The following is a 14,349-nucleotide window of genomic DNA, read 5'->3' as shown; positions in this document are numbered from 1 at the left end:
TCACTGTCCTGTCTGTCAAGCTAGCTGAGAAATGGCTGGCTGCTTCCTCAAATTAATTCTTCATCTGGTGTTAAAAATCCTGTTTTCCAAATAATTACAATACTGCAAGATTTACAGTATGTGCTGCAGAAAGCTCTCTCCCTGTAGAGAAAGTGTTGCTGCAGAGGCAAACCTGTGCTGAAAGCTTGTTTTTCCCTGTTGTTTCGGGGCAGAGAGGCTGATGCTTTGGAGAATGGTCGGGACCGTTGAGCTCTTAGCATCTGAGGCCAAGCTAATTCAGCAGATTCGAATCTCCTTGTCTGTGAAGTGCCGTCCTTCTGTTACAATGGTGTTCAGCCTTTCAGGTCTATTGGAATGGTGAATACTGAGAGGAACCTAAGAGATCTCAGGGTGTTTCCTTGGTCTTTTAACAGCTTGCACTGGTTAAGCATTTCTCTGCATCAATTTAATTAACTTTTCACTTATATTGAGTTTCTTTAAACAGATATAGTCTGTTTAAGGTTAAAAAATCTTTAGGGCCTATGAATTAATGACACTTTAGCATATTTATGTGGTATAGCAGAAGAGACATCATTGCTGTGCTGCAGTTTTAACTTGTTTTGAAAGATGGCATGGCCAGGGCTTAGTCTACCTTGAAGACGAGTTGTTGCACTGTTTTTATGTCCTGATGACGTATATAGCTGTGGGGCTGCTTTAACTTAGCGTTTACTGGCTCTGGATTGGTGAAGAATTGCTATAGCCGTGCACGATTGCAGAATGCAGGACGGGAGGAAGGGGTAACAGCCGTCTTGGCTCTAAGCTGCTGGGAACTGCAGTACAATATGGGAAGTCTCTGCTGGGTTCTTTGTGGCAAGACACCAATACATTTGTACTACTTCAGAAATTTTAATGCAATAGATGTCATTCAAGAGTCTTGTTTGGTTTTTTGGCTGCTTTTTTTCTAAGCAAGGGCTTAGAAGGTCATAAACTAAAAAACTCTATCCACGTTATGTATCACCTTATTAGCCGATGGTGTATCTAATCTTTTGCATGGCAATTCCTAAGCAAAAGATGCTCATTAAAGAAGAGGCAAAGCTGCACTTGATGAATGCCACTTTAGAGTAGATTCTTCCAAAATAAAAATGAAAATAGTTCTGTTACTTTGATGGGCATTCTAATGGAAATGCAGACTTTTTTTTTAGCTGCTTACAGACGGGTAAGAGTTTGATCAGAGTTTGTATTAGCTTTTGGCTAAAACTGCACCAAAAGCACAGTTATAAAATGTGGAAGAGGTTTGGAAGACGATGACTATAAAGTTGACTTATTTAATTGCCTTTAATGTCAAACTTTAGAGGGATAGCTTGGCTCCTGCCTGATCCTCAAATCTTAAGACTTGATACATCTTAATACAGAGCACACAGAAAGTGAGGAGAAAAAGCGTTAGTTATCTTGATGGAAGTCTGCGCATTTAATTTAGGGTTCTGCGAAGTGCTCTAGGCAAAATAGGATTTTTTTAATAGAGATAATGTTCTTGAAGGTTCATGTGATGCAAAGTAAATGCAAGTAGTAAATAGGCAATTTCCTGTTTAAAAGGCCATCAGCTGTTTGAAAAATACTCAATTATTGTTAGAGAGATACTGACTGTTTTACATCTTTTCTTTATGATGTGTTAATATAGCAAACTTACTCCGAGTAACTCCATAAAAAAACTCCAGAATTGTTGCATTTTCACTATCCATCAAATACATAATAATAAAAACCTTTAGAATTATTTCTTGTTGGCTTCTTAGAAAGCAGTAGCTGATACTTAATTTTCATAAGCTAAACTCTCTTCTTGCTTTGCAGAGCAAGCTCTAGTTTTCTTTGCGCTGCCTCTGGTGTCTGTGCTGTAGTTTTGGCATTTTCAGATTTGATGGGCCTTATGTTAAAGTCCTCTTTAAGTTTTTTTGTATTGACTGCTGAAATGGATCACTTTGCTTGAAAAACTGTTTTGTTGGCAGTCCTTCCCCCCATGAGCTCATTATATTACATGATTCATGTGCCAGTACAGCCAGGCTGGAAGAAATGGATTGTGTTGGGTTTTTTTTAACTACAACAACCAATTTTAAGATCTAATTTAGCTTGCATCCCAGCAAAAAGTACTGGAAATCAGCACATAAATATTTCCGTATCTGGAACATAGATGTTTCTGTTTATACTAAGCAAATCAAGTAGATTTTGAAAAAAGAAATCAAACCCCAGCTACTAGTAGCTGGATTGACTAGTAAAGCTGACAAGCGTGTATTGTTTAGTCAGTTTGGTTTTGACGCTTGCTCTTAGAAAAACAAAGTCCCACTGCTAAACATTTCTTTCAGCTTCAAACGCTACAGAGTGAAAATACCAACCTCAGAAGACAGGCCACAACCAATATATATCAGGTCCAAACTGGTTCTGAGTACACAGACCCTACCAACAATTCTTCTTTAAAGCGACGACCATCTGCACGGGGTAGCAGACCCATGTCCATGTATGAGACTGGATCAGGTCAGAAACCCTACCTCCCCATGGGAGAGGTCACATACCCAGAAGAAAGCATAACAAGACTGCAGCCTTTCCCTCCACATGTAAGTAAAACTGCTGATGCTTCTGCATTTCTTCTTACGTTCAGCTTTTCTGTCTATTCCAACTGTGCTCTTTTACCAAAGCTGCTCAACTGTCTGCTTCAGAGTGAATTTGAACTGTCAGAATTGTTAATGTTTGCTGTATTAACATGTCTGCAGGATCTTGATGTTTTGAAAAGTAAAAGCTATAACAATTCTGGAATATGTAAACTGGAGCTTTTGGCTTCTGCTCAGCTGTTTCTTTTAACCACAATGTATATGCCAAATATCAATGTGTGGCTGTTTGAAAACCAGGAGGGGGGGGGGGGTGGGGAATAGTATTCCGAGAAGGTAGGTAAAGTTCATGGATTTCTTTCTTGAGATATGCAGGCATGTGCCAATTTGTGGAACTTCAGAACCACCTTTCAAAAATAAAAGTGAAGCTAACTTTTTCAGTAGGCCACCAATTTCTTATTCTGACTTTGGAACTGGAGGCTGAAGATGGTTTAGATCTGTTAGTTGAACAAATTCTTCTCGTTTAGTATTTTCCTGTATGATGTGCTGATAGTGGAGAGGGAGTTCTGTATTAGCCATAAAGATTCTGCACTGACGTGTTCACACTTTAGATAAGTGACCCAACAGACACTAGTGCTTATTAAAGTTAGTTTTTTGTTTGCCCTGTGGAATATGGGACAATATTTTTTTTTAGGCATGTATTTAACATTTGTAGATTTGGTTCAATATGTTTCCCTGTTGATAGCACTATCTTGTATTTCCTTCTAGATGAACAATTAAGCCCTTTAAAACATATTGGCATGTTGATATAAAGGCAGCAAGAAATGTCAGAATTCTTTTGTATGTGGCAGTGTTTGCAAAATGTGACGGTGCTTTGTAAAGGGCCTTTGGTCATTTGGCTTGAAATTTGGATAGAAGTAGCGGTTCTGAAGCATTAATTTGTTACGTGGAGTTAGTTAATTTGGTACTATGGTGAATGTATTTTATTCTCTGTGGAACTTAGCACCTCCGGAATATCAATATTTGAATTAACACGAAGTCAGTTGCATTTTGAAAGAATTAAGTCCACTCAGGCTTAGCCAAATTCTCAAAATAATTCTTACTTTGTCATCTCCATGGTTTTAAGAATGTTCTTTTATTTCCGTTAAGAATTTATTTGTGTTTTGTTTTTGGTTTTCCCGAGTGTTTTTTTCTTTCCCATTTTTAGATCGGGAGGAGTGCGTTTGTGACCTCCTCTTCATCTCTACCTTCCTTCCCCTCCACGCTTTCCTGGTCAAGGGATGAAAGCACACGAAGGGTTAAGTACCTTCCCAATCGGTCTTTTACCTGGAGGAGGTGGCAGTCTCCCTAGAAGCCATTATGCCTCTGTCTTCTCCCCTTTCATGCTGATTAGCCTTCATGCTTGCATGAAGCAGTATTTCATCACTTTCGGTTTCTTCTGCCACATGCTGTGGATACTTGCCTCTCTCTAACTTCACAACAGCTAAAATGTGTAGCATTTAACACCATGCACAGTTACTCCAGATCACTTGTTCTACTGCCTAACACTGAAAACAGCCAGAAGACAAGTTGGTTGCTGTTTGGAAAGTAACCTGGCAGGCACTCACTGATACTTCATAAGCCAATACATAACTCTCCCTACTGACTAAAATGCACTGCATGAGGCGTATGAAGCTCACTGGATCCTAGCTTTAAAGCCTGCTTTCTTTGGGGGCTGTCAGTTTGCGCCAATCCAAGTTGGTACTGATTGAACGTTATCTCACAGATGTTCTTTAGTTTGAAATGAGTTCTTGAAGCATCCAGACAGCCATTCGTATTGCCCTCCCATACATTTAGTGTCAGGTAGCCTGCTTTCTGCTGACGTTGATAGGCGAAAGTCCGAATGCGCATGGGAATAGTTTTTAGCAAGATTCCTTTCAGGGCAAGGCTAAAGACACTGAGAGTGTATAAAGGAAGCTTATATTGGTGTTCCATCAGGATCTACAAAACTTTGTTCTTAAGGGTTTTGTTAGCTACAGTACTGACTCTAGGGAAGAAAATTGCAGTGTTACCAAGAAACATTAAATGCATTCTGTAAGCTTATGTTATTCCAAAGACGCTGTCATTGCTGTGGCCTCATATGTGAGCTATTAGCTATTTGAAGAAACCTTTGTCCAGCTTCTTAAACTTTTTTTAAACACTGTTATCTCTTTTTGTAGTGGGATGCTTAAATCTAATCTTACTCAGATTCATTTGCTAGAAGCGAGCATAAAATGCCACCTTGCCCAAGGACGCATTTAGCAAGACAAACAGTTTGATAGAGTGGTCTGTCTGTGACAGCTTCTTTTTAGACTGTTTTATTTGGGATCCTTGAACTAATTGCAAGTTGCATATTCAAAAGAAGGGAAAAGCACATTGCATTTGCAACTCTAGAATAATGTCCATTTTTGGCTGTGAAGGGGCTGTGACTGAAGTAACGGACACTGAGCAGGTACAGCTTGATGTGTCACAGACTAATGAATGCTGAAGACGAGCAACCCATAGGTTTCACACTGCTGTTTGACCAGCCTGAGCTACCAGCTTGCACTGCTTGCATAAAGTACCCTCCATCATCATCAGGAGTTGATTACATTTCAAGGTCTTGCTCTGACTAAACTTCTTTAACTTAACAAATATCGATACAGGGTCCTTTGGACTGGTTTTAGATGTTTATGTCTCATTTCTTAGAAAATGAGTAGCTTATGCCCATTTTGTTGTACCACATGTTCAAGACTTAGGCTCTGCTTATTTCTGTGTTAAAACAAGACTTTCCAAGAGTAAACTTGAGAGAGAAGTATTTGTATTTCTTTGTAAGACTTAACTGATTTTGAAAAAATCTTTCAAGAAAAGTTCTCTCTTTTTGCTCTGCTTTTTCTGTGTGGTTAGTATAATGAAGTTATTGTCTCATTCATTTTCTTGGGTAAGCATAGTAGAGTCTCTAATCAAATTTTACTATATAATACTAAATTTTTCAAAAAACACATCTGTGGGTTTAGATGTTGAATGATCATACCCTGGCCTCTTCCTGCCAGGATAAAGAACCTGCTCTTCAAATTCTTGCATCACCATTTTATTTTAACTGTACAATGTTTGGACATATCAGTCAAGAAAATATTAGATTTGCAAGTAGGACTAGATGATAAAACTTAGAAGGGAATATCCCACTTGGTCAAATGCAAATCTAGGTTTGGCTGCAGCCGATACCAGTACTGTGTAGTACTAGAAACTTGCAGAGGTTTTGTTTGTTTCTTTCTTTTATTGTACACTGATTCTATACTGTATTACTGATTCTGTAATATCCTATTCTTGTAATTCATTGTTGTCATTTGTATTTCTGAGCATAGCATACAGCTTTGCCACTAATCGTATTGTTTTCCGCTATACATCTGGAAAAAGGGAAAGGCCAGACCCTACATGTAATAGCTTCATATCTTCAAAATATGTATCACTTTTACAATTGATCTTTACTAGCTATCCTGAGAGGTGAGCATTAAAAAAATGCTTGTTTTTTCCTTCTGTGCAGAGTAACTTGAAAATGGACAGAAAAAGTTCATCCTCCAGGTGTTCAGAGTTAAGAATTGTTGGGTTTACCATTAAATGAGTGCTTAACAAATGTACTGGATCTTAACCAATGAAAACCAATTCCCAGTCATGTTTTTGGTCTGTCCTGGAGGTAGAAGTATTATTTTGTAAGTGTATGGATTGGGGATGCAAATGGAAGGTGTCCCTTACAGTCTAACACTTGAGATTCCCTCTTCCTGACTTCAGAGTATCTGTAAGGCTCCACAGCTGGTTCTTCATTGGAGATTGCAAAGGACCCTCTTACGTGAGCAGTGTCTGTGACTAAGGCAGGAGCTGATGCGGAGGCTGATCTGTACATAGAGTGGCACTGATGTGGCACGCGGGCAAATGGATGAGCGGTAGTAGGCACTTCTGATGAGCTTTGCAATTTTTAGGACTAGAGTAGGCAGATGTGTGGTGATCCTGGGGCCTGGTTGAGGATGGGAGTGTGCCTCAGGGGCTTCAAGCTGCAAACTCATGAGATTGGTCTGACAGTAGGTATTCACAGTATAGACCTCCAGGATGTTGCATTGCCTGGGCATAAAATATCCAAGAAGGCTAAACCAGGTCAGAGGAGGGAGCCTAGCGCTCTATCTGAAAGTCTGCTTTGACTTTCTTGCTGACAGGGGGGCTATATGTTCGGATCTGCAGGGAGAGCGCTCTTGAGCTGCCATGGTGCAAGTATGCTTATGGGTGTTAGCAGCCCTCCAAGGGGGTAAAACAGACAAACCAAAAAAGTTGAAAAGGAGTTTAGGAAAAAAACCCAAGCATCATCCTTGCCCATGGATTGGATGCTTTACTGGGAGGTGCAGAACTGGTCTGTGTGGGAGTGGGAGGTGGTGAATGTTCTGCCATCGCACCTGGGAGGAGGTGCATGTTGTCAGAGGCAGGGGGTGGGCGGTGCTGGTTCCTGGCGTGGGCACAGTCACTGGTATCTCCCCAGGGAATGCCACGTGAAGGGGAGAGCTGGAAAATACTGAGCATCTGGGCTCTGTTTATGGCTTCCACCCTCTGGAGCAGCACGCTGCCAATGGCCCTTCCCATGCTTGGACTGGCCTCTGCTCTGCAGTGAGCCTCCCACGCTTGGTTCAAGCCTCCAACCCTGTCTTCACCCTTCCCTCTGCCATGGTCCTCCCGCTCTAGGTTTGACCTCACCTTCCTTGTGTGCCCCCCAATCTAGGTTTGGCCGCCACCTCTGTGGTGGGCCTCCATTCTGAGTTTGGAGTCACAGGCTCAGTTCAGCCTCCACTCCACTGTGTGCCTCCCACTCAGTTGTGGGCCTTCACTCTGGTTTTGGCCTCCGCTGTGGATTTGGCCTCCAAGTTCATTTTGGTATCCCACTCTTCATTCAACCTTCTCTCTGGGATCAGCCTCCCACTTTGCAGTGGGCCTGCAACGCTCTGTCCAGCCTCCACTTCCTTGTGTGCCTCCTGCCCTTGTTTTGGCCTCCACTTTGGAATTGGCCTCCCACCCTCCTTTTGACACCCTTGTGTCACCCTTCAGTGACCATCTACACTAGATGGCTAGGCCTCCCACCCTTGTTTCATCCTATGCTCTGCTATGGGCCACAACTCTCACTTATTTGGCCTCCCAACTTTGTATCAGTCTCAAGTCTTCAGTGGGCCTCAACTCTCCCTGTTTTGGGCTCCCACCCCTGTTTTGGCCTCCAGTCTGTGATGGGCTCCAAGTCTCATTGATTCGGCTTCGTACATGCCCTTTGGTCTTCCTTCTGCGGTTTGGCTTCCACTCTGCAATCATTCCAGTCTCCCGTCTTTATTTTGGCTTTCCCATTGCAACAGTCCTCAACCCTCTTTTTGGTCTCCCATTCTGTGGTGGGCTTCCCATGCCCGGGTCAGCCTCTGCTCTGTGGTCAGACCCCCATGCTTGATTTGGCCTCTACTCTGCCATGGGCCTCCCTCACTTGGTTCAGCCTCCCACCTTGTGTTGGGCCTCAATTCTTGTTTCAGCACCCACGTCTGTGGGTACAAGCTGGCAGCAGGAGCCCGGCACAGGACGGGTGGGCGCACCGGGCTCCAGGGTAGCGGCTGGTGCAGGGGCTGTTGTGCTCAAGAGCAAGCCTGCATACGCTGGCACAGCTCGGGGCTCTTCTTTCCTGCACAGCACTGAAATAAATCTGTATTCATTGCAGACTTCAAAGCTGGAGAAGCAGAGCAGCGTGTCTGAGAGTGACTATGATAACCCCACCGCCCCCCTGGAGCTGGAGGAAACGGGGTAGGTGTTGTGATGCAGAGCTAACGGCACGGTGATGCGAAGTTAATGGCACGGTGACACGGAGCTGATGGGGAGTTGTGTGAACAGCCAGTTCTGTCCCACGGGGCCGACCTCCGCTTTGTTCCTTTGCAGGACGGGCAGGAAGGGCCGGCAGAGGAGCGTCATTTGGCAGGGGGAGGGATCCATCCCCGAAGACGCCGACACAGCCCCCAGCTCCAGTTTGCCCAGTACAGAAGATGTGATTCGGAAAACTGAGCAGATCACTAAGAACATCCAGGAGCTGCTGCGAGCAGCGCAAGAGAACAAGCATGACAGGTAAGGCGTGGGTGCTGGAAAAGCTGCGGAGTTTGTGAGAAAATGAAGAAAATTCTTCAGTGTTTTCAGAAGTACCGCCACCACCCACCGTGTTCACGCTGGAGATACTGATTGCATACCTACAAAGCTTGTAGGTCTGTGGTGTTTCCTGGTGTACTGGACCTAGTGAGAGTGGGGACAAGTGATCAGCACAGGCAGTGGGAACACACACTCCTGTCCAAAAAGCTGGCGTGGCCCCCTGCGAGTGGATTCTGGCTGCTGCCTGCCACCTGCCCGCCCGGCCCAGAACTGGCACAGGGAGCGCTGGCGAGCAAAGCGCTTGTGAAGTCCTGCTGCAGAATGAATGTTGTTTTAGATATAAATCAAATGTGTTGCAGAGAACTTGGCGTAAGTTTCTCCTGGATCTTCAGACCTCTGTGTCCTTAGGTAGGGACACCCCACAGAAGTGTGACAGTAACACCACGTCTGGCTTCAGGAAAAATTGGCAAAGGCAGGGAGAATTTGGCTTTCCTACTGAAATAATAGTACAGATAACGTACCAGCAAAAGCTATTTTGAACTATTGGTTTAGATACTGACATAGCTGGGTAAGCAGGACCGTGTTTATCACCACATCAGATAGCACGCAGCTTCAGCTCCCTCAGGGAACTTCTGGCCCAACTGAACAATTATCAGAATAGCCACGAGCGAGTAAAAGTGACACTGCCCGTGACTTATCATCAGGTGGTGCTCCTGCACAGCTCTCTTAGAGGACTGTAAATAAGAGTTACGTCTTCCCAGGTATGAACATGTTTTAGTTCTGGAACAGCTTTGGTCTGCAGAAAATCTGAACTTGCAGCCTGGCAGGTCTTCCGTTCTGCCTCCCGGCCCAAGTTCTGCACCCATCTTTGCCTGCGAGAAGTGGCTGCTGATTTACGTTAAGCCCTCGCTTCCTGCCTTGTCGAGAGAAGTGCGCAACAATAGGGCCACTTTTGTTCTGTGTGTTGGGTTTTTTTTCCTTCTTGTACTTTTCTATTTTTAGAAGGGACAGCGCGCAGCCTCTCCTTCTCACGCTGAATGGCGAGTTCTAACGTGTTTGTGCTGAGCTCATTGCCCTTGTCGTAACCTTTTCCACTGTGATCCCTTGTTGCTTGTTTCTCACAGAGAAGCAACAGAAAGAGAAGCTTTAAATGAGTTTGGGGTTTATATGTATCACAGTTTACAGTATTTGAATTATATATTTTTTTAAAAATCATTGAAGGAAACAATGCAGCATACCTAGCTTTTGCTCTTAAATTGAATAGATTTTTAAACAACCTGTTATGTTCTTTTTTGTTCTTTCTTCTGTGCCATGTGTGGAGTGGGGTGTTTGCCAAGTGCTTAAACAAGTATAATCTTGCAAAACACAGAACTATGAAGCTGCTGTTCTTTGTTTTCCTATTCCTTGGCTTTGTCTCAGTGGGCTGAGAACTGCACATCCTGGGACATGCAGGAGATGGAGTAGGCTTGTTCCACCATTCTCTTCCCGCTTCCTTAAAATGGGATACTTAGGGGTATAATAATACGTCGTCTTCAGCCAGTGCTGGGAACATTGTAGATAAAAAGCACGTGGTGCATAGATAATTGGAGAGTAATAAAATGATGCAAGAATATGATCTATTAATGAAACACCTTCTTCCTTTTTTTTTCCTCGCTTTCTTTTGTTCCTTTTCCTGTACTCAACTGGCCAAGTAGACCATTAGAGCGTGTGGGCATGCTGAAGCTCAGACATAGCCTCGGCTGCTTCAGCACGCTGATTCCCTGGGCTGAGAGAGCCACCCTGCAGCCTCTGACCATCCCGCAGCCTGGTTCTGCCTCCTGGTACTCTGGCCTCTGTCCCTGCCTCTCAGGCACAGTGTCCTTTCTTTTTCTCTCTGCTGCCTCTTTCCCTCACGCACCATCTGCACAGGGGTCGTTGAAGGCTATGCATGAAATGCTGCGGATGATAAAGAAACTGCAGATAGCTCATACAGAGTGTTACAAGCCCATGACGTTGCCCATTCAGTCGAAGCTCCCGGTATTGATTTAATGGGGAACAGAATCACAGCCTGGAACTATAACTCTCTAGTTTAAGAGATTCTCCTGTCTCTGTTCTGTTGATTGTCCATCGAGATAAATTATCACAACTAACAGCACAACATATGGTTGCTGCTTCTGTGCACTGTTGCAAAAGTAGCAGAAGTTTCATGGTTCCCAACATGCAATGTTCACACCTGACAGCTTAGGCCCTCACTGTTTATACAGCTGGCGTGTCAAATGAGGTCATTTGTACCTTGAATCAATGAAAAAAAGTGTGTTTATATGGTATCTTCCAACCTGACCAAAATATTATTAATGCCTAAAAAAAAAAAAAAAATGAAATTTAAGTGAGATGTTCTTTAAAACAGAACTTCCCAAGTTCTAACCCAGGTGTTATTGCCAGTGACAAATATCAAGATTAGAGGAAAAGGTTACCAGAAGTTACTGCTAATGATGGATTCTTTTTTCCAAGCTGTCACTGCTTGAATGTCTTCCTGATGCCTTACTGGAACATGTGTAAACTCAACAAATATGTCAGCTTATTTCATGAGCTTACAGTGGGTGTTTAGACTATAAAATAAAGCCATTCCTCCAAGACACACTGTACACTTTGCAGCTAACCTAAGAACATATTATGAAATATGTGTCGTTAATCTCTCTCATTCAAGTTACTCACAGGGCTTTCTGTGCCTTGTTAGTGAAGGGTTTAATCAGCAAACTAGCTTTTTTATGAGGTAAGGTGCTGTTCAGTGTGGCTTGCAGGGAGTAAATTAATTGTTAACTCAATAGCAGAATGGAAATTACAATGAACTTGGAACACTTTTCTCCACTTTGAGTTTATTTGCAAGAACTCATGCGACTTGAGACATATGGAAATACTCCTTTGTAAAGCAGTTTTCCTGCATTGCCAAAATGACCCCCGTGTGTTGCTTCTTTCCCAGTGCATTTGCAAGTGACCTATTTTTGCACCTTTGGTATTGCAAGATGACTGCATAAGTAATGACTGGGGGACGTTGGGTTTTTGTTGTCTTTTTTTTTTTTGCTTGAAAGGGCAGCGATCTACTGTAATGTACAGATGCTGAATATTTTTCTTGAATGCTGTTGCTTTGTAATTTTGAGATTCTCTTGTTTAAGATTGAATCTTGTTGACTAACTTTGAGTCTTTGAAACATAAATCAAGTCTTTGGAAATTAGACTTTTGACAGACCACACTAACACAGCACTTCACAGCAGCTTATGGTAAATAGTTTTAAGATCTGTTTTGAACAGACCAATTTTAATTTGGTAAATAAGTCAGAAGTGAAATCTATGAAGACTCATGGAATCTGCTTTTGTTTTATTAGCTAATAACTCAACAGAATTACTGAATAATTAGCCTAAAACTCACACATTCTGAAAGTAGTTGGTAGCCTGGAAATGCACGTATCTGTAAGCTGCTGTATGAGAATTGTGCGTTGTCTGTTTACTGTGTATAAATTAATCTGAGAAGGCGTTTTGGTGTTCTTAAGTTACCTTCGTGTGGTGTTTTACCTTTAGTTAAACTTTACCAAAAAAGCAGGGTCTGAATTCTGTACTGGCGGTTTGGCATACCCCATTCTCAGGTGTCTAACCTTCCAGTTTGTGAAATGAAAAAGGGGAAATCTGTGCATAGTGCTTCATTCCTGGCTTCAGCTGATAATGAACTGATACAGGGATGGAAATAAATCTCCTTGGAATCAAGGTGTGTCCTCAGTGTCCGTCTCTGCGACAAACTAAAGCTTCCAGCCCGGCTGCTGAGCCAGAGAGGCACGTGGTTGGTAGAGAGGTTGCTCGGCATTGAGCTGAGAACCGATGGGTTAAAAGCCTACAGAGATCAGGCTTTAGGTCTTGCTGTGTTTTAAGTACAATTTTTTGGGTTTACTGTATTTTGGTAACTTAGCTACAAAGTGGGTGTGGGTTTTTTTTTTTAAAAATTGCAATGCTGTAGAGTGTAGACAAGACAGTCCTATAAATATCAACACTTGACTCTTAAATTATTTTTAAGAATTTGGATGGCCAAAATTAAACTCTGAAACATAAAATCAATTGAAACACCTTTGGTGGTTTTTCTGGTTTGTTTTTTTTAAACTTTTCTTCAGAGATTACTCACTATTTTTAGCTGCTTAGATCCTTAGCAATTTTTAAACTTTTAGTAGACTGGTTTTACAGTCTCTTGGCTTATGCAGAAAGAGCTCTTTCAAAACAAATGGATAGAGATTTCCCTAAAATGGCAGCAAGTTAAACTTCCTTAGATCCTACGTACAAAAGTGTTTTTTTAATCTGCTTGTGATAGTCAACACTGCACTGAGGGGAAAAAAAAAGTTGCTTTTTTCCCAAAGCATGTCTGTGTCACCAGATTTTGTTTAAGTATTTTCAAACTGCAGAATCTTACTTTATTTTCTGCCTGATTTACATGAACCAGTTTGCTTGGGCATGCTCTCCTACACATAACAATAATATGTATTTCTGTTTGGTGTATGCACAAGCTGAGCAATTTTCTGTACAATTTGGGGACAAATTCTAATACTTGAATAGTTGGGCGGGGGGAGGTTAGGAAATGCAAGCTATGAATTAATGTGCAGTTAATATTCATAGACACGTTTCCATAATTGCATACAAATTGAGACTTTTTCTGACAGTGTTTGGTATAATAGGCGTGGACAGTTATTCCTTCAAACCAGCTTTGTTTGAAGAATAATGAAAACTTCAGAAATAATTTTGTACTGTTGGTTAAGTTCTTGCTTTTTCTGAAATTGCACAGTTACATACAAACTTGTGCTGCGGTGTGCTGGGGAACGCTGAGGAGGCAGTAGGAGTCACTGGCGTTGCACTGGCTTCTTTCATTGCTTTCAGTGCAGCCTACAAAGATACTTTTAGAATATATATGTGATTTTTGTTACTCAGTTTTTAGAATAATAGCCACTGACTAGTGAAATTGAAGAGGAAAGGGAGTTTTTATGTAATGAATAATACATTGCATCTTTTTGCAGCTATATACCATGCTCCGAGAGAATACATGTGGCAGTAACGGAAATGGCAGCTTTGTTCCCAAAAGTAAGTACCTTCCAGCATTTGAAATGTTTTTGGCCTCATTCCTCATTAGTAGATTTTCCTTCAGTACATGAAAACCAAAAGCCAAAGGTAGGGAGAAACGACTAGGTGTTTTTGTCAAATCTTGCAGCTTTGTATTTATTAGCATGCTGATTGGGAAGGGCTAATTTGTGAATCCAGGCCTTTAATTTTACTCTTGAACTTAAAACTTTAAGAATTGCATGCAGTTCCTCTAAAACTGGAGGCTACTTGTATCTAGCTTGAGGAGTCGTGGTTATACGGGAATTTTGCTAGACTCACCCCCAAGTTGCCATTTGAGTGCCGTTGCCTGGATTTCTTACTTGCAGGTATATTTAGACCTGTTATCCATATACCAAAGTCATCTGTTTCTTCACAGGAGATTTAGGGAGTGAAGTCTCCATGATGAAGATTTTGTAAAGTCTTACCTACCTCTCTAAAACTGCCAGGGAAATCTAATGCTGTTGTGCCTACCTGACCTGCTTGTCTTGTACACGCTGTACCTTGACGTCAGCCAGGATGCGGGC

At 42.2% G+C, this 14,349-nt stretch overlaps 1 protein-coding gene across 6 annotated transcripts in view; it reads left to right on the top strand.

The window, feature by feature from the left end:
- The window catches only part of GIT2 (GIT ArfGAP 2), a 32,831-nt gene that overhangs the window by 15,505 nt on the left and 2,977 nt on the right, over positions 1 to 14,349 (top strand). For 2 of the 6 annotated variants that reach the window (XM_054844885.1, XM_054844884.1), the window contains exons 15-19: positions 2,334 to 2,582; positions 3,781 to 3,870; positions 8,302 to 8,384; positions 8,517 to 8,699; positions 13,744 to 13,807. In XM_054844885.1, the coding sequence (XP_054700860.1) occupies positions 2,334 to 2,582; positions 3,781 to 3,870; positions 8,302 to 8,384; positions 8,517 to 8,699; positions 13,744 to 13,807 (669 nt within the window). The remainder of the gene's footprint in view (positions 1 to 2,333; positions 2,583 to 3,780; positions 3,871 to 8,301; positions 8,385 to 8,516; positions 8,700 to 13,743; positions 13,808 to 14,349) is intronic. The other 4 variants (XM_054844887.1, XM_054844886.1, XM_054844888.1 and 1 more) reach the window with 3 other exon arrangements.

This window comes from Grus americana, chromosome 16, assembly GCF_028858705.1.
Source record: "Grus americana isolate bGruAme1 chromosome 16, bGruAme1.mat, whole genome shotgun sequence".
Taxonomy (NCBI): domain Eukaryota; kingdom Metazoa; phylum Chordata; class Aves; order Gruiformes; family Gruidae; genus Grus; species Grus americana.
This window is presented reverse-complemented; position numbering and strand designations above follow the sequence as displayed.